Below are 18,876 nucleotides of genomic sequence, written 5' to 3'. Positions count from 1 at the left end.
TGAAAAGAAGTAGATTTGGGTGTCATCAGCATACTGATATCACCCAGCAGCAAATCTCCTTTTATATATTATATTATTTCTCTATGTAAACCGCTTTCTTTGGGAACTTTTGTTGAAAAGTGATACATAAATATCTGTAGTCATAGTAGCCTCTTCCATCACTGAAATGGTATGATGGGAAAAGCTGCCAAGGGGCATAGTTACAATTGAGCAAGTGTGGGGAGGAAACAAAATGTCCCCAGGGAGAACTCCACCAGCTGCATGACAGCTTATATTTTAACCAGGGGAGAGCCACTGGCCCTCTCCAGCCCCAGCACAGCTCCTCCAGTGGCTGTTGCTGGTGTCTCCATAGGAAGCTGCCTTAAACCACGGCAGTCCCTTGTTCCATCTAGCTCAGTATTGTCTCCTACACAGACTGGCAGCGGCTTCTCCAAGTTTGCAGGCAGGAGTCTGTCTCAGCCCTACCTTGGAGATGCTGCCAGGGAGGGAATTTGGAACCTTCTGCTCTTTCCAGAGCAGCCCCAATGTCTTGTAGCACTTGCATGTAGTCTCCCATTCAAATGCAAACCAAGGTAGACCCTGCTTAACAAAGGGGACAATTCACACTTTCTATCACCCTTGTGTGTGTTCTTGGACTGTGACTCCTTTGGGGGCAGGGGACCACCCTACTACTACTACTTTTCTGTGTAAACTGCTTTGAGAATGTTTTCATTGAAAAGCAGTATATGGATAATAGTAGTATCTTGCTTTTTGCTCTCTCCTTGCGCCTCTCTGGAGAAGAAGGTGGCAGGGAGGGGGCAGGAGCCTGGCTTCACTTTTTGTCTCAGGGCCCACTCTGGTCTTACTGCACCCTTCAAACTGCCCCATTTTCTCTCTCTGTGGTACTCAAAAGATACCTGCTCAGACTTTGTACCTGGCAGGTGTTTAAACTGGACTGCCTTATAGGAAAGGAGTGCAGGGATCATGTGGATTAAAACTGAAGAATTCCCAAAAAGGGAGTTAGGCCTACTGGTTAAGGCAGATGAGTTGTCTGGAAATGGAGCAAAATAAGGCTTTTATTGCTGATGTTTCCAGAGGAGCCCGATCAGTTCATCTTCTGGGTGTTCTTGGACTCCCTACTTGCAATCCTATAAGTATATTAGTGAGAGTGGCTGGCCTTTCCAGAAGGGGTGTGTGTGTGTGAGAGAGAGACAGAGAGAGATATGCCTTAGATTCTCTACCCCTCCTCAGCAGAACTACGCAGCGATCGGAGAAGTAGGCTTCATAAAGTTTAGATCAAGGGGCCAGGATTCCTGGGTTCTCTGAGAGGTGAGGTGTCTTAGCAGGGGGAGTCAGTGACTTCTTTGGAATGGATATAGTATATTGCAGAGATTGGGACTTCTGGATTCCCTGGGAGTGGAAGGCATTTGGCAAAGATAAGCAGAGGACTGGGTGTCTGCCTAGAGTGGAATTTCCTGTCCGCCTTCCAAAAGACTGAACTGAAAGTCTCCCTTTCTTAGCAGAATGTCTCAGAATGACATCAGCTCAGGAAACCCCCACCCCCTCCACACCACACCAGTTCCTGGGTAGTAGGCAAGCCAGGACCTTAAGGCTATAATGTAATTCCAACTACCCGACCCCCTCCCCTCCCCTGCCCCACGCCTTTTCCCTGGAAGCTGGTTGACTTATCATTTTATAGCTCATTCTTGCTTGATCCTGTTCCAGGGAAGGGCATATTTTTCTCCATGTATGGCTTTGTGGTTTTGTTTTCTGAGCTGTTTTAACAACCAGTTTTGATTCAAACCTGGTAGAATTTTAAAAAGGGAGGTTATGCTTGGAATCAGAACAACTAACCACAGCTAAAGAAAGTGGCCATCTTAAAGGTACTGGCAGTTATTTATGGTGGGAAATGTTGGAGAGACTGTGAAGGGGAGGGGTGCTCAGAGTTTGGAAGAAAATGAAGGATGGCGCTTTGATGATGACATTGCAGAATATTTAGGGAGACTTGTTGAAGGTCAGCTTCTGCTTATTTGGCAATGGGAAATCTTCCTGGCAGGATTGTCATTCTCTTGCACAATGAAAACCCAACATCTGGGATCAGAACACAGGGTGCAAATTAAGCCCGGGGTTTTGGTGGCAGGAGAATAGAGGTCGGACGGAGTAGAAATGTCTGGAAGTGGACAGTAGGGACAGAAGTGTCTAGACTGGGGTAGGCAGCCATGACTCTCCAGCTGTTGAACTACCACTCCCATTATCCCCGGTCACAATACAGTGTGGCTGGGTATGATGGGAGTTGTAGTTCAACAGCTGGAGAGCCACAGTTGCTGATCCCTGATCTCGAAGATAGATAGTGGGGTCAGAAGTTCCTATGATAAGGACAGAGTTGTTTGAGGTTGCTTTACGGCAGGCCTGCTCAACTTCGGCCCTCCTGCAGATGTTGGCCTACAATTCCCATAATTCCTGGCTATTGGCTGCTGTGGCTGAGAATTATGGGAGTTGTAGTCCAAAACAGCTGGGGGGGCCTAAGTTGAGCAGGCCTGCTTTACGGAGTGCCTTCCTCCGGAGTGCCTTCCTCCAGTGTCGGAGCCTCCAACAGGCACTGCCCAAATTCTTCCCACATCCTCCTGCAACAATGAGAGTTAGATACTTTGTCTTCTTGTTTGAGAGCAACAAAGGTGCCCCAGCGGGGGCGGGGGGGAGGTATGCGTGCTTATCACATCCTTATCACAAGGATGAAGTGTCATCCAATCTGGCCCAACATTCTTGCTGTAGAGGATACTGCTGACTTTCAGTGGGGATCAGTCACGAAATCGAGAAGTGAGGATCTTGTCTTGTTTTCACCTCCCATTAACTAACTTCCCCTATTTTCCCCAATATAATTACTGTTATACTACTTTTACAAAACAAAAAAGTTTTCAAAGCAAAAACAAACAGAAATACAAAATAAAATAAAATAAGATGATAGTTTCCCCCTCCACAAACTGTTTGCAATCTGAAAAGAAACACAAGTAAAAAAACAGCCACAGCCACCAGTAGGATGTTGAGCTGGGGCTGAAGATTTGCTCTCCCCTGCTGAATATAAAGAAACTCCACTTGAAAAGGTGCCTTTTTGACTAGTTAGCAGGGCTTGCACTTCACTGTATCCGGAAACTAACCCCCATCTTTTTTTTTTTTAAGTGTATCCAGATACACAATTCTGTCTTCAGAGAAACATGGACCATCTCTGCTGCAAAAGGGTTTCTACTTATAATAAATGGAGCTCCCACAATATGAAGAATCTTAACAAATTTATGAAGAGGTGGCAGCGATAAGCCAGGAGGCCATCTTGATTACAGCTGATTGTGTGGCTGGTCCTGTTTGGGCATCTCCATAGCAACTAGATATCTCTGTCAGTTGGGTGGATGATGCAGTTGCTACTAAGCAGCAAAGGCGGGTTTTAGCTGTCTCTTATCAGCCAGTGGCAGCCAGCTGACTTGAGGATTTGAGGGAAAGTGATCTGTTCCTGTAATAAGAGGAGGTTGCTGTAGGCCTCTTTGAGGCTGATTTGGTCTGTCTCCACAGCAACTGACTGCGCGGTTGCTAGGGCAAAGATCCACCCCTCCTTGGCAACTGTTGCTATTAAAAATTTCCTATTATTTCAGCAGGCAACTGTTCCCGGGTGTGCTGACTTTCAATGGGGATCATTCAGGGAATCGAGGAGTGAGGACGATGGTGATAAACTTTTATCACAAATTGTTCTCTTGTCTTGTTCTGATGAAAAACATGAGCAAGGAGAGAGATTTTGAGAAACGGGACTTGGGAGTCCAGTTTGTGGACTCTTCCGGGCAGTGGTGGTGATGGCCAACCTTTCTGGCAAGTGTGCCGAGTCCACCGTATGAAATTGTGTCACTCCAATCTGTATCCAGTTCCTTCTCCCTTGGGTTGGTTTTTTCCTCTAGTCTGAGCACAGAGGAGGCAGACCAGGAGTCAAGGCTGTAGCCAGAAAGGCAGGCCCTTGTGCTGTGGACCAGCAGTGCCGCAAACCTCCATTGCATGGGAGCCACAAATTGGCCATCCTCGCTCTTTCTCTAAGAATCCAGGAGCCCTGGATGTTAAGACTTCTCTCTCCCAGCCCCAGGAATCCTGGCTCCCAAAGCTTCTCTATGGCCAGTTACAGGCAAAAGCTTAAAGATATGTGGAATCCCCACTTCATAGGCTGTGGGAATATGTGTTGTTTAAGTTTTACACAATACCCTCTCTGTGCATGGTGCCTTACAACATGGTGTGACATTGAGCTGGGGCCCAGTGGTAGAGCATCTGCTTTGCACATGGAAAAGGTCCCAGGTTCACTCCCTGTCATCTTCAGTTGAGGCTGGGAAAGACTCCTGCCTGTAACCTTGGAGAGCTGCTGCCAGTCACTGTAGATGTTACTGAGCTAAATGAGCCAAGGGTCTGACTCGGTGTAAGGCCGCTTCCTAGATTCCTATGTAAGGGGCGAAGGGGTAGATCCTTGCTCCAAGGTGCTCACAGTTTAGAAACGGGCACAAGGGAGACAACAGAGGGAGGGGGGCGGAGGCAGGTTCAACAGGGAGGAACCTCTGATTATTTCATTTGCACATGCCTAGGCTTAGTTGCTGTCAGTAGGATGTTGTGCCAAAGCTTTAAAAGGGAAGGTGGGTTTGGGGGAGGGATTTGAAGGAAGTGAGAGAGGCGGCATCACACAGGTGATCTGTGAGGCAGTACAGGGGAAAGGGGCTGCAAGGAAGAAAGGGTGGAGTCCTTTGAGGAAGCTGAAAACCTTTGAATGGCGGAGGTGGATGGAACTGGAGGAGTGAACTGGAGGAGTGAATGGCGGAGGTGGATGGAACTGGAGGAGTGAACTGGAGGAGTGAATGGCGGAGGTGGATGGAACTGGAGGAGTGAAGGTTAGAAGTGTAACAGGATATAAGAGCCGAGAGATAGGGAGAGGCAAGGCCACGCAGGGATCTGTGGAGGAGTCGGAGTCGTCTGTGCTGGATCTGGGAGCCGCCTGGGATTTGTGACACAAGGAGAGAGCGGAGTGAAATTGGTGAGAGTATGCTGGATGAAGTTGAGATGAGCTGAGGTGAGAAGATGGAAGACCAGAGAGGAGAAGGTTGCTGTAGTCAAGTCAAAAGATGACCAGGAGGCTTTACAGACAGGGCTTCTACCCTGAATCTCCTTCGGGAGAAAGTGTGTTCACGTTCAAACACACCAGCCAGACTTACCCTGAAGTCCCTTTGAGATCCTTGGACCACTCCACACACAAACCGGGCTTTGTACTGCGAATTCTAGCTTATCTTGCTGTATTTCTGGGTTTTTTAAATGCTGGTTTTAAGCTACTTTTTCTGAAACCCTGGAGCAAATAGGGAGAGGCACTGAGTAGAATCATTGGCATGATAAGAGGGATACTCTCTTTACAAATGCAGATGTAGCTCTTTAGTTATCTATCTATCTATCTATATCTATCTATCCATCCATCCCCCCCATTGACTAGAAGGAAAACATGAAGGCATGCCATGTGAACCTGCACCAAAAGGAAACCTGAGAGCAGAGGGGAGGGGCTGCTTCCCTCAATGTCACAAGTGTAAATCAAAGTGGCTTCACTCAACATTTACCCCACAGCATGAAGCCATGTGCGAATAACTTCCAGGGTATGAACTGGAGTCTTGGCTGAGGAAGCAGAGAGGAAAGGACACGACGTTTGCAGAATTATAGAGGGAGAAACAGCATGATTTGGCAACTGGTTGGATATAGGGAATAACGGGGAGGGAGGGAGGGGTCCAAGAGAAAACCAAGGCTTTCAGCCTGTTCTACAGAATAGGAACTCAGGAGGCTGCCTTATACTGAGTCAGACCATCGGTCCATCTAGTCCAGTATTATCTATACTGGCAGCGGCTTCTCCAAGGTTACAGGCAGGAGTCTCTCTCAGCCCTATCTGGAGATGCCCAGGAGAGAAATTGGGACCTTCTGCCTGCAACCCTGCAGGGGCTCTTCCCAGAGCAGCCCCATCCCCAAAGGGGAAGATCTTAACAGTGCTCTCACATGTAGTCTCCCATTCAGATCCAAGCCAGGGTGGGCCCTGCTTAGCAAAGGGGACATAGACATTGTCAGTGGCTAAGAGAGCCTGAGGAGAGGTGCTCTCTTGGGGGTGGTGGGGAGAGTGGACTGAAGCATCCGAGCAGAAATGTCAGACAAATAATTGGAGATGTGAGATTGGAGGGGAGATTGGAGAAAACCCTGGGGAGGAGAGAGAGTGGCATCAATTTACAGGTGGTACTGAAGGTCATGAACTCTATCTAGGGACAGTCTGGAGAGAGGAGAGACTGTGGGTGGGGGTGAGATGAGATCCTCTTGCCTGACAGAGAGAAGAAGAGCTTTCCCCTGTGGAAACACTGAAAGGCCACCTGAACAGGTGGAAAGAGAGCATCTGAGCACAGAGTCGCAGAGCCCTTGGGGCATAGAGGGAGTTGAGCAAAAGAGAGTGATCAGCTGTCTCACATGCAGCAAGAGGGATGAGCTCAGTGGCAGAGCCTCTGTTTTGCCTGCAGGTTGTCCCAGGTTCAGTCCCTGGCAGCATCTTCAGATAGGGCAGGAAGAGACTCCTCCCTGAAACCTTGGACGAGCCACTACCAGTCAGTGTAGAGATAAGATTGAGCTAGATGCACCAAGGGTCTGACTTGGCACAAGGCAACTTCCTGTGTTCCTAGAGAGGTCAAGAAGGTGGAAGACTGTATAGAGAGACTTCTCAGTTTGTGTGTGTGTGTGTGTGTGTGTGTGTGTGTGTGTGTGTGTGTGTTCAGGGTCAGTGAGTTGAGGGGGCAATGCACCATCTCCAGACTCTCCCCTCCCTCCTCTTGGTCTCTCATGGACTAGGAGCAGCCTAGCAAAAGGCGTGCATTAGAAGCTCTGCCAGGAAGCAGCACAGAACTCCTGTTAATAAACCTGTCGAGTTGCCCATGCAGAGTCTGAATCAGGGGTCAAGGTTCAACAGGCAACACTGGGAGTTTCTGTTCTTCTCAGCCCTCCAGGAAGATATGGAAAGCATGCCACTTGCTGACCAATGATGGGATTTTCAGCTGCTTCCATAACCGGAGGATTGCTCTGCTTATTTTAGGACTGTACTAAAATGGGGCCCTCCGCTTTTAATCATCCATGAATAGGCAGCAAAACGTGTGTGTGGGGGGGAGAGGGACATTTGGATGTCCTTTCAAGGGTGAGGGATGAAGTCTAGGGACGGGTGACAAACACCACTGGTGATGTGGTGCTTCTCCCAGCAACCACATTCCAACTAGGGATGTGCACAAACTGGCTCGGCGGTTCCCTTATGGACCACAGGGGCAGTTCGGATGACTGGTGGTTCAAAGGTTTACATGCACACCAGCCACACATCATGCATGTCTGACACTGTCTGGGGCAGCAAGAAGGTACTACGCTACCCTGCACAGCAATTTTGGGCACAATGCTGGTGGGGGAAATGGGGGGAAGAGCACCCACCTTGCTCCTTAAAGATACCCCCTCCCCCGCAGCTGAACCATCTACCCTCTGGACCTTGCACATTCCTAATTCCAGGAATGCAAAAGGAGGAGGACTTTTGCCTGCTTTTTGTTGGTTCTTCCCCTCATCAAACTCATTTCAGAACTTCATTCCCGAAGATTTTTGGGCTATCTCTGGTTCCTTTGTGAGGTGGGTGTTGGGGGACCTCTGGGTACATAGAGGCAATATTTGATGATGACACATACCTTTCCTATATTAGTGCAGCAGAGTGACTAAGAGGCTGTGGGTTAGGACTTCCTGGTCTGAATCATAGCTCTGCTGTGAACTCACTTAGTGGCAGAAGAACAGCCCTGCTGGATCAGGCCCAAGGAGGCCCATCTAGTCCAGCATCCTGTTTCACACAGTGGCCCACCACCAGATGCCTCTGAGAAGCCCACAGGCAAGAGGTGAGGACATGCCTTGTCTCCTGCTGTTGCTTCCCTGCAGCTGGTATTGAGCAGCATCTAGCCTCTGAGGCTAGAGGTGGCCTGTAGCCACCAGATTAGAAGCCATCCAGGCTAGTGACGATCACCACATTCCGTGGCAGAGAATTCTGGGGTGGGGATGATGGGAGTTGTAGTCCAAAATCAGCTGGGGGGGCAAAGTTGAGGAGGTCTGTGCTATATAAATGCTAATTACTATTATCGTTGCCTCTTTTTGGTATACAATAACTGGTATAGTTATTGAAGCCATTCCTGCATAATTGTGGTTCTCTAAGGATGAGATCCACTAAGAAAAATCACTGGTGATGTTTACTTTCATTAAATACTGACTTCTCTGAAGGAATAACTTGCTTCTATTTGTCTCCTGCACTGTCCCAAAGGCTGAAGAGTATTCAGGGTATCTGGTATCTCGCACCCTGTCAGGAGTGGGTTAGAAAGGGCAACATATCCAGGGGACACCCAGTGCTGAGCAGGGATGTGAACCTGGGTGTTCCACATCCTATTGCAAGGTGCTACTCACTGGAATCTGGTATAGTGTAGGATTTCCCATAGAAATGTGATCATCTTGCTCCCTCTTGTGGCATGTTATGGTGTTGCTCTCATGAAGAATTAGGCATTTGTGGTGCCAATGATGTATCTTCTATCTCTATCTGTATATTTCTCTTAGGTGTACCCATCACTAATCCCATGTGTGGCAGCTCTCGCGAGAGTTCGCAAGCGAGCTGCTGTAGGGGAAGAGGAAAGCGGCAGTGCCGGACGGGAGGGTGGGTAGGGGGAGAAGGGGCGGGCGGGAGAAAGTGGCAGCGGGGGGGGGGGGGATGATAACTAGAGGTGCAGATGCTCTGTGCCCGGCCCAGCTAGTTTACAGAATTTACCTGGAATAGTGGTTTCTGAATCAGGGACAAATAATTGTTTCTGGGGTTGCAGCTATCTATAGGTAAACAAGAGTTTACCTATAGATAAAAGTCTGGATATGCTCAGGAGCCTCACAGCTTCATGAGCTCTCTGTTTATGGCACATGGGGACAGGTCACTTAGCGGCAGTGGGCCAGTCGCCTCTAGACTTGGCACATTAAAAGGCAGACTGTGGAGAGTAGTGGTAGAGTTGGTGAAATGAAGGCCACAGGCAGGGATATGTTGGAAGTGAAAGGCAGGAAGGGAGACTAGAGACAGGCTGAGGAGACTTTTCAGCTGTAGACTTTGAGTGTGAGAGAGAAGGAAAGTAATTTTACCACTTACTGCTGGCCATAATTGCCATTACAGCTCTTCCCAGTGTAGAGCAATATGATGGAGGTCATAAATGGTGTTTCTCTAAATGCTGCAATGTAGGGATGTGCCCGGACCATGCTTCGAAGCACTCTCAGGGGAATTAGAAAAGAAACTTTAAGAAAAAGGAGAGCAGGTGCCTACCTGCTCTCCCACACCCCTTCCAGCTTCCTGCTGGGTGGCCTGTGTCTTAAAAAGCCCTGTGCCACGCCGTTGGCACACCATGGCCTCTGCAGTGGTGCCTCCTTTTTTCTAAAGTTCCCTTTATAATTTCCCTAAAAGTGCTTGAACCGCGCTTCGAACCACAGTATAGAGCAATATGTAGGGCACATTTCTACTGCAATGTTCAAAATAACTGGAAATTTATTTATTACACTTCTATGCCGCCAAATTATAAAATCTCGTGGTAGCTTACGACCAAAACCACTTAACAGTTAAAAATGGCTGAAACAATTAAAAAATTAAGAACCATTAAACTGAAGGTGGATTTCAACATTTGGTGGGATGGGGTGGGAACTGCCTTTTTGAAAGACTTGGTGGTTGAAAGTGGCCTTGGATGACCCTACATGCTGTTCCCATCAGTTTGCTAGAGAAGGTTAGTATCCGAGAAAGAGTGCTGAGAAATTGTCCCATTCTATCTCTTGTCCCCAATCCCAGGTCACCTTGAATTGTGGGGAATCAGAATAGTTTTCACTGAATTTTTGGATATGGCTTATTAACATTGAAGTGTCAATGTTCTGTTTGGGTTTCCCCAGGCTGGTAGTGATGGAGCCAAAATTGGGAACTGCCCCTTTTCCCAGCGACTCTTCATGGTCCTTTGGCTCAAGGGAGTGACCTTCAACGTCACCACAGTGGACACCAAAAGGTGAGTGACATGTCCTCGATCTCTCCCACTACCTACCGCCTTGTGTATTTTTGCTCCACTAGGTTTGCCACTTTAATTCATTTCATTTCGGAAATACCCTTGTGTAACTGCAATCGCTCAGTTTATTTACCTTCCTTTTGTAGGCGGACTGAGACAGTGCAAAAACTCTGTCCTGGAGGTCAGCTTCCGTTCCTCATGTATGGGACTGAGGTCCATACGGACACCAACAAGATTGAAGAGTTTCTGGAAGAGGTTCTGTGCCCTCCCAAGTAAGAACAAAACCAGGCCATGGAGTGGATTGGGACTATTTCTGACTGTAGAAGGAGTTGTGGGTGGTGCTACTAAGTGAGTCCACTTCCTGATAGATATCTCCCTCCACTTCCATAGGTTTCCCAAGTTGGCTGCTCGTAACCCAGAGTCCAACACAGCTGGACTTGATGTCTTTGCCAAGTTCTCTGCCTATATCAAGAACTCAAACCCAGCACTCAATTTCAGTGAGTATCTTGGATCCCACCCTGAGTCCTTATTGACTCTCTCCTATCAGTGTTTTGAGTCTCATTTGTTCACTTTGTCTTTCTCATTACGTTAGTCACCCCTCTTTCCTCATTTGTAGCTTAATCCACACCCTCGTTTTTGCCATTGGCTCCTTTTCTCCCTATGTGTCAGCCAATCCTTGCTTTTCATTGGCTAATTGTTTCCTCCTCCTCCCTCTGCCTTTTCCACTTCAAAATAAATCTTGGTTCCCATTGGTTGTCCATTGCCATTTCCCATTGGCTGCTCTGTCCATTCTCTCTGGTAGCTGCCTTTTTCACTCCGTGTGTGTGGTGTTGTTTTTAATGGTCCTTTCTATCTTGTCCACCTTTTATCCATTGAATCTCATGGCAGTTATTTCTTGGTTCTCATTGTCTATCTCCTTTCATTTTCATTCACTATGCCCTTCCTTTCCCTTATATATACACACATACAATCAAGCTGATTTGTATGATAACAAGTCAACCAAGAAGCAAGGAGATTGCAAGCCATTTGGAAGCCAGTGCCAAATCCAGTCAGCAAGGGAAAAACAGCACACCAAGATGGTGCTCAGAACACTTGGGATGTTCTGAGTTCGTTCCATCGGAACAACCAGCTCGACCCATTGTTCCAACGGAATGTTCCAGGCATTTGCCTTCTATTCTGAGAACATAAATCCTGTTCCATGCATACCCCTACTTTAGAACTTTCTGATGTATTACATCACTGGTTCCACATATTTCTCCTTCTCCCCAACCTCACTCCCTCCTATCCCCTAGACCTTGAGAAGGGTTTACTGAAGGCATTGAAAGTGCTGGACATTTATTTGATGACACCGTTACCCGAGGAGGTGGATGAGAACAGCGCCGAGGATGAGGGCCAATCAAACCGCAAATTCCTTGATGGGGATGAACTCACGTTGGCCGACTGCAACCTGCTGCCCAAGCTTCATATTGTCAAGGTGAAAACTTCTCCTTTTTAGTTTCAAGCCTGCAGGTTCAGGAGTTATATTGTATCGGAGCATACCTGCTGAAGTCAGACTGGGTGGAAGCTGGGGCTGAAATTCTGCACAAGTGTAGCAAGCGAAATGCGGGGGAAAGTCACTGCTTCTCCTTCCACAGGTGTGATCATTCAGAATGCCCCACATCAGGGAGAATTCACACATGTATATTTGACAACTGCCAGGTCAAGTGACAATATTCATGTGTGAAATTGACACGTTTCCTAGGCTGAGCATTCCCAGCAACTCACATCCTTTCTCAAGCCACTGTGGAAGGGGAGGTGGTTTTCAAGTACAAATCGCTGAATGGCAGGAGGGATTTGGATGAATGGGGCAGGATTCAGACTAAGTTAGTCATTGAAATTAATGGGACTTAAGTTAGTCATGTCTTACCTTGTTTCGCTTATTTCAATGATGCCTAATTGTGACTATCTTAGTCTGGATGGTGCCCAAATTGTGTTGAGAAAATGGCTTCTCCAGCTTCATCGGACTACTGGGGAAATAGCCTAAATATATTTTGGCTGTTCTTTATTTTATTTATATTCTTGCACATCTATCTTACCATGCCTCTGAGAAGTTTGGCAGGCAGGCATCCATGATTCTCTTTCCTTCCTCCCCCACATCTTATCCTCACAACCACCTTGTGAGGTAGGTTAGACAGAGAGAGAATGTGGCTGGCCCAAAGCAGCATAGTGAGTGAGGATTTGAACCTGCAACTTCTGTGTCCTAGTCCACGCTCCACCAAAAGAAAAAAAAGAAGCAGAACTCTGCACCATGAAAAGTGGGTTCTGCAAATTTGTATAATTTGCCATACATTTTTGCATAATGTTGGTCATGGGCTGGTTCAAAGAGTTTTGCAGGGCATTCAGACCCAACACATGATCCCTGGAAATCCTATGCAGTTCTCACCCCTCTGAGATGTCACTTTGAACCCTAACTTGGCAGTTATAAAGGATAGAACATTAAAAAAAGAAAGAAAAGTAAAGTAAAAGCTTGAGATTTTTAGGATGCTTAATCGTGCAAGCATTACAGAATTCTGCCTTGTATGATCTCAGAAATACATACAGGTCTGATTATATAAATACACAAGTGATACAGATTCCCCTTCATCTCACAATCCCAACAGGTGGTGTGCAAGAAATACCGCGACTTTATCATCCCTGCGGAATTCCGTGGTATCCACCGCTATCTCAAGAACGCTTACGCCCGCGAGGAATTTGCCAGCACCTGCCCGGACGATGAAGAGATTGAATTAGCATATGAGCTGGTTGCAAAAGCTTTGAAATAACAAACTTCTGAGACCAGAAAGGGACGTGGGGCTTCTGTTGCAGGGATATCTGGGGGTTGGGGTTGGACCCATTTAGAGGGTATATTTTATGTATGTACTTGTGTTTGGCAGGGTGGGGGTGGGGTATGTCTATTTTCCAGGGCGGACACAGTGATTTGAATTTAAACAATAATAAAATACATGTTTTTAAAAGGATCAAACTTCATTTTTCCCTTGCCCTCAGAAAGTGTGTGTGGGTGGGGGGCAGGGGGGTTGTTGCTGTTCATGCACTGAGTTGTGATTTACTAGCACTTCACTGGAATATGGGGTCACTTCTATGGTGCTGAGATGTTTTGGGAAGTTCTGCTGAAAGGTGGAGCATGGAAGGTAGATGCTTTCACTGATATACTAAACATTTTAAGTGGGTGGTGGTGAAATGTTCCTGTTGGCGAGAGACCCTATTGACCAGTTCTGTGAGTGAAGAACTGGGCTGGCTGCTTGTGGTCAGGTGACAACATCAGAACATTCAAAGGCTCCTCGGATTTTATTACTGTTGTGCTAATGACCACATGATTACTCGTGTCACTGCCCAACAGAACCGAAGAATGGCTTATCTGTGGCCACCTACTAAGTCTTTGTGGCTGAAGAGAAAAGCGGATTCAGATTTCTCAGGTTTGGGTCCCAAATATTAGCTGAAACACCCAATCTGCTCCCCAGAGAGCTCCCTCCACCCAGCAGTGATGCCTGAAATATACTGCCCTTTATGTAAGAATGTGTGGGAGCACTCTCAGATGAGTGTACTTACAAGCAAGAAACTTTGCTGGCGTTTGTCCAGGCCACCAACATGAAAATTGGAAAGATGTTCTCGAAGTGTTTCTCTCGAGGAGGAGGGCAGCACCATAAGAATGTAATTTAGCCCAACATCCTGTTTCCCATAGTAGCCAAATGGCTGCTTTTGGGAATCCCATAAGCAGGAGATGAAGGCATCATCACCACCATCATCGTAATTAATTAAAATATTTCTATACCGCCCAAAATTTGCGTCTCTCGGCATGAGAAACAAACCCAGAAAAAGCTTCCTTAAAGTGTTTCAGCTCCTTTTTAATAAAAGGTCTCATGGCATCTTTCTGAAGTTTGTCACCCTTCCAGTTGGATTTCTCTTCCTAATTAATGGAAGAGTTAATGGTTGCAGTGCATAGTCATGATCACTGAAATATTACAGTACAGCCTGCATTATTACGGCCTGTAATACAGCACAGCCTGTATTATTATTAAGCACTACCAGTGGTACACAATGCCTTCAAAGTAACATCAGTAGCAAAAGAAACTCAAAAATCTCTGCCCCAAGTGGCTTGCTGTCCCAAGTGTGGACCAGAAGGGACATAGGAAGCTGCCATATACTGAGTCTGACCCTTGGTCCATCTAGCTCAGTATTGTCTTCACAGACTGGCAGCGGCTTCTCCAAGCTTGCAGGCAGGAATCTCTCTCAGCCCTATCTTGGAGAAGCCAGGGAGGGAACTTGAAACCTTCTGCTCTTCCCAGAGCAGCTCCATCCACCCCCTGAGGGGAATATCTTGCAGTGCTCACACATCAAGTCTCCCATTCAGATGCAACCAGGGCAGACCCTGCTTAGCTATGGGGACAAGTCATGCTTGCTACCACAAGACCATCTCTCCTAATGAAGCTAATGAAACAAGAAATGGGTGCAACAAGTATGTCTTTCTCTGTCCCCCACATCCTAGCAATCTCCCACTTCTTTCTAATAGAAACTCGGCTTGAGTAGTGAGGTAAATTGAATACAATTTTTATTTCCCATCCCCAAATTTCACTTGTGAAAATAGCAGAAGAAAGGGAAACAACAAGGATGGGGAAAGGGGATGTGAATTAGGCTCCCCTCACCCGCCAAAGCACTGTGAGAAAGTGGCTCTTCTAGGAGGCTGGGAGGAAATAGCAATGTGGTGAGTGGTCCCGAGTCCTCACAGCAGTGGAGAAGGCAACATTTGGGTTGATCTGTTTCAGTGGAGGGAGACCAGGATGAATGACAGGAGAGCAAATGCCAACAGCCCCCAGAACATGCTGGGCCCCCTGGAGACCCCATTGCATAGGTCTGTGGAGCAGCAGGAAATGTAGTAGGTGAAATTGGTTCCAAACATGGGGCGGATGCCATGGGTCGAGCACATGGAAGGATCCCCACAACTCTTCTCATTGATTACCAGCTTGAGGGCGCCTGAGGGGTAGAAATGGGGAGGCAGAAGATCAGTGTATAAGCCCTTCATATATCCACATACCTCACCTCTCCCCACCACCTAATGTTAAATCCACAGGATTCTTTTAATAATACTAGAAGCCTACCACTGGAATTGTGTCTGTTTTGTGTTTTGGCTGTTACATCCAAGAATCTTGGCTTTTGTTTTAAAGAGAAAGTCTCTAGTGTTTGTTGTGGCAGAGATTAAAACATGCAAGCAGTGCTCAGTAAAATATCCAGTGGTGGTAAGGAGGGTGGATAATGCCCCCCCACCTTATGAATAGTAGAAGCAGAATAAATTAGGCAAAATAAATATATGTAAATATTAATTTGCACAAGTTATTCAGATTGTAGAAATTCTGCTCCTTAAAATACTGCAAGAACTGCTCTGCTAGTCCAAGGACCCCTCGGGTCAAGTGTCCTTTTCCCAACTGTGACCAACTGGATGCTTCTGAGAAGCCCTCCCTGGTATGTCTGCAGCATCTGTTGTTCAGAGGTATACTATCTTTGAACATGGAGGTTCCATTTAGCCACTATAATTTGATGGGCTTGTCCTCCATGAGTTTGGTGAATCTGTTTTAAAACCAATGGCTCTTCTTACGTATGACAGCAAACTTGGATTTGTCACTGAAGGCCACACGTATGTTAAGTGCAGGAGCAACCCATTATTATTTTTATTTTTAAATTTATATCCCGCTCTTCCTCCAAGGAGCCCAGAGCAGTGTACTATATACTTGAGTTTCTCCTCACAACAACCCTGTGAAGTAGGTTAGGCTGAGAGAGAAGTGACTGGTCCAGTCATCCAGCTAGTTTCATGGCTGAATGGGGATTTGAACTCAGGTCTCCCCAGTCCTAGTCCAGCACTCTAACCACTACACCACGCTGGCTCCATGCTGGGGGGGGTAGTAAAGGAGCCACAGGTATAGCACATTCCCCCTCATCTCCCTAGCCACCTTGCTCTGCCTCCAGGGGTGTAGCTATAATTGAGTAGAGGGGGGGGTGTCCAAGAACCTGGGCCTTCCGGATCCACCCCTCCCTGTTTTCTTCATTAACTCCTTCACTCTGAGGGGCTGCCAGGGAGAGGGGTGAACATGGCCCCCCTCTCCTCTAGCTACGCCCCTGTCTGCCTCATTTTATCCACTGCCACATTAACCCTGGGCATGTGGGCTGGTTATTTAATATGGTAGTGGGTGAAATGAGGCAGGTGGGGAAAGGAGAGCTGGAATGAGCCACACCTGTAGTTTGTTTACAGCCCCTCTCTCAGCCTGCCTTGATGGGCTGCTCCTGGTTAAGTGTTTCACTGGCCCTTGTATACTGGCTTTTTGTTTCCAAAATAATAGCCACGAGAGGCAGGATCCAGGCTGTGACCACAGGAGGAGCAAAGGTTAAATCACCTTTTTTTAACCACCCTGGGCTACCGTCCTCAGCGCCCTTCCCTTGCCATGGCTGTTTAGGAAACAAATCGAGCGTTAATTATGTGTGTTAACATAATGTGTGGTTGGGCTCTGCATAAACATGGATCAAGGAGCTGGTTCTCCGTGAAGACGTCTGAAACATGTCTTCAAAATACCTTGTCTCCTTCAGACATTGCATTTCTAGATGTATACTTAAGCCTTTTTAAAGTGGATACTTAAACAATGTATTGTGTGAAGAGGCTTTAAGGTGGGGGTGACCAATGACCATCACCACAACACATACAAGATGTGGCTCTGTTCTGTGTGTTTTCCATTTCTGTGGCATTGCTTGAGTCTAGTCCGTTAAAACACTCAAAGGCACCTCACCCAGATGATCTTGGGTGCCCTCGGCTCTGGGAAATCTGCTATTTTAAACAGGAATGCCTGGTGGCATGAAGATGCAACCAGGCAGGAAAGATGGTTTGAATCTGCCTTTAGGGAGCTCAGAACAGGAATTAAAGAGTACTGTGGGAAATTAGCTTTAGCATCTAGGTAAGATTTGGGGTGGAGCTGTTCCCATCTCTAAAATGTTCTGTGTCTCTCCTCTCCCTTCCTCTCACTCTTTGATGGTCAAGAGATTAGGGAAGGGACTGTCATAGCTCAGTGGTACAGCATCCACTCTGCATGTAAAGATCCCAGGTTCAATCCCTGGCATTTCCAAGAGTGGCTGGCAAAGAACCCGGTTTAAATCCCGGGTGCCATTCAGTGCAGGCAGTACTAGGCTAGATGGACCAATGGTCTGAACTCTCATCAGGCGGTTTGCAAAGATCACCACAAATGTTGTAACCGAACCTTTTTGTCCTTTTGTCACAGATGTGAGACATTTCTGAGATGGATCACAAACTGTGGTGAACTTCAAGCACTCCATCGGAGAGATCATGGGGAACAGGCAAGTGTAACACCGCAAGGGGGTCCCTGAAGGCAAAAGAGCAACAAAGCATGTCATTACACCAAGGCACTTTAAAATGGCAGTCTGCAGCCAGTGTGGTGTCATGGAAAGAGTACTGGACTCTCTATGGGAAGAGGTGGGTCCACATCCACCCCGCCCCTCCCCCAGCCGATTAAACTCGCTGGCTGACCTTGGGGCCTATTCTCTCAGCCACATTGCCTCGTGGCAAATATTATTTTTTTGAGGGAGTATTAGGGAAACGTACACTCCCCTGACCTTCTTAAAGGCAGCAGAACGGGCTACCAACATGAGTGGTGGTATTCCGTCTTAGTGAATGTCAGAACACTCTGTTGTGCACTCAGGCCGACTGCAGTTAAATCCTTCCTACCACAAGGGGGAAGCATTTTCTTTTGAATTTCATTAAAAAGTTGTTGAATATGAAGGCTGTCTCTTCCAGTTGTTCCTAGAGGGCCTCTCGTATTTTGAATAGTTGGAATTTTATTCTAGAACATAATGGCTTGATAACTCAAAAAGCATAATTTATTGCAGAAGGATTATGGGCCAGAGCGTGAGCTTTGGACTGCCCTGAGCGGAGCTTTAATTCTGATTCTTTTCACTTCCATTGAGCCTCACAATGCTGTGAGGTAGGATACCCTGAGTGACCCAAGGATTTTCATGGCCAAGTAAGGATTTGAAGTCAGAGCTTCCAAGACCCTAACCACTGCACCACACTTTCCTTACATGACTTTGCTCCTGGCTTGTTTCTCTGTGCCAAGGACACAAATAACAATGGCTGCCAAGCCAGATTAAGTTACTCAGTAGTACTACTCAGCTGTTGCTAAAGGACTACTAAATTACAATAGGACTTCCTCTTGTAAATTTAGTCAGGATGTCAGCCAATAATACTTAGCATTCATATAGAACTTTGGAGCATTCAAGACACTTCACATAAGCTATCTTCTAATTCTTACAATGGCCCTTTAGGGTAAATATTATCCCCCTTTGCAACGGCTAACCCTTGTTTAACTGGCCAAAGAGGCACCTGTTAAAGTGGTGGCTCTCTTATACAGAGGGAGGGGGCTCTTTGCTTTCCCCTGACTCACTGGTATGCTTTTGGCTCCTGACTGGAGGACTTATCTCAGATTCAAGTGAAACAAGACGACGAGAGGGAGAAGTGTCAAGCCCTCCCTGCTCTCCCTCACCTCCTGGCTGGCTGGCTAGTGCTCAGGTTCAGCCCACCTCTCCCACAGCCTGAGTGACAAGGTGTCACTGCGCTTCAGTCAACCAATCACGAGGCAAGGAGGAGGGACAGATGTTGCTCCCCTTCCCTTCAGTTAAAGGAGCTAAGGGGTCCTTTCTGAATCCATTAAAAAGAATGGGGTAAAGCCATAATACTCCTCTTCTCCCCACGCCACAACACACAGCT

At 47.0% G+C, this 18,876-nt stretch overlaps 1 protein-coding gene and 1 long non-coding RNA gene across 3 annotated transcripts in view; one reads left to right on the top strand and one right to left on the bottom strand.

Annotated features, from left to right (window-relative positions):
- CLIC1 (chloride intracellular channel 1) overlaps positions 1 to 13,020 on the top strand; it is a 33,044-nt gene extending 20,024 nt beyond the window's left edge. The window contains exons 2-6 of one of the 2 annotated variants that reach the window (XM_053303997.1): positions 9,976 to 10,085; positions 10,229 to 10,354; positions 10,473 to 10,579; positions 11,375 to 11,556; positions 12,722 to 13,020. In XM_053303997.1, the coding sequence (XP_053159972.1) occupies positions 10,030 to 10,085; positions 10,229 to 10,354; positions 10,473 to 10,579; positions 11,375 to 11,556; positions 12,722 to 12,883 (633 nt within the window). In that variant the 5' untranslated portion in view covers positions 9,976 to 10,029 and the 3' untranslated portion in view covers positions 12,884 to 13,020. The remainder of the gene's footprint in view (positions 1 to 9,975; positions 10,086 to 10,228; positions 10,355 to 10,472; positions 10,580 to 11,374; positions 11,557 to 12,721) is intronic. The other variant, XM_053303996.1, reaches the window with a different exon arrangement.
- Positions 13,021 to 14,650: 1,630 nt separating this feature from the next.
- On the bottom strand, positions 14,651 to 18,685 carry LOC128346084 (uncharacterized). Its single transcript, XR_008316772.1, has 3 exons — positions 18,554 to 18,685; positions 17,354 to 17,476; positions 14,651 to 15,089 (listed from the first exon to the last, which is right to left on the bottom strand). It is a non-coding gene; the product is annotated as an uncharacterized LOC128346084 (long non-coding RNA).
- Between the last annotated feature and the right edge of the window lie 191 nt (positions 18,686 to 18,876).

Source organism: Hemicordylus capensis, chromosome 2 (genome assembly GCF_027244095.1).
Source record: "Hemicordylus capensis ecotype Gifberg chromosome 2, rHemCap1.1.pri, whole genome shotgun sequence".
NCBI lineage: Eukaryota > Metazoa > Chordata > Lepidosauria > Squamata > Cordylidae > Hemicordylus > Hemicordylus capensis.
This window is presented reverse-complemented; position numbering and strand designations above follow the sequence as displayed.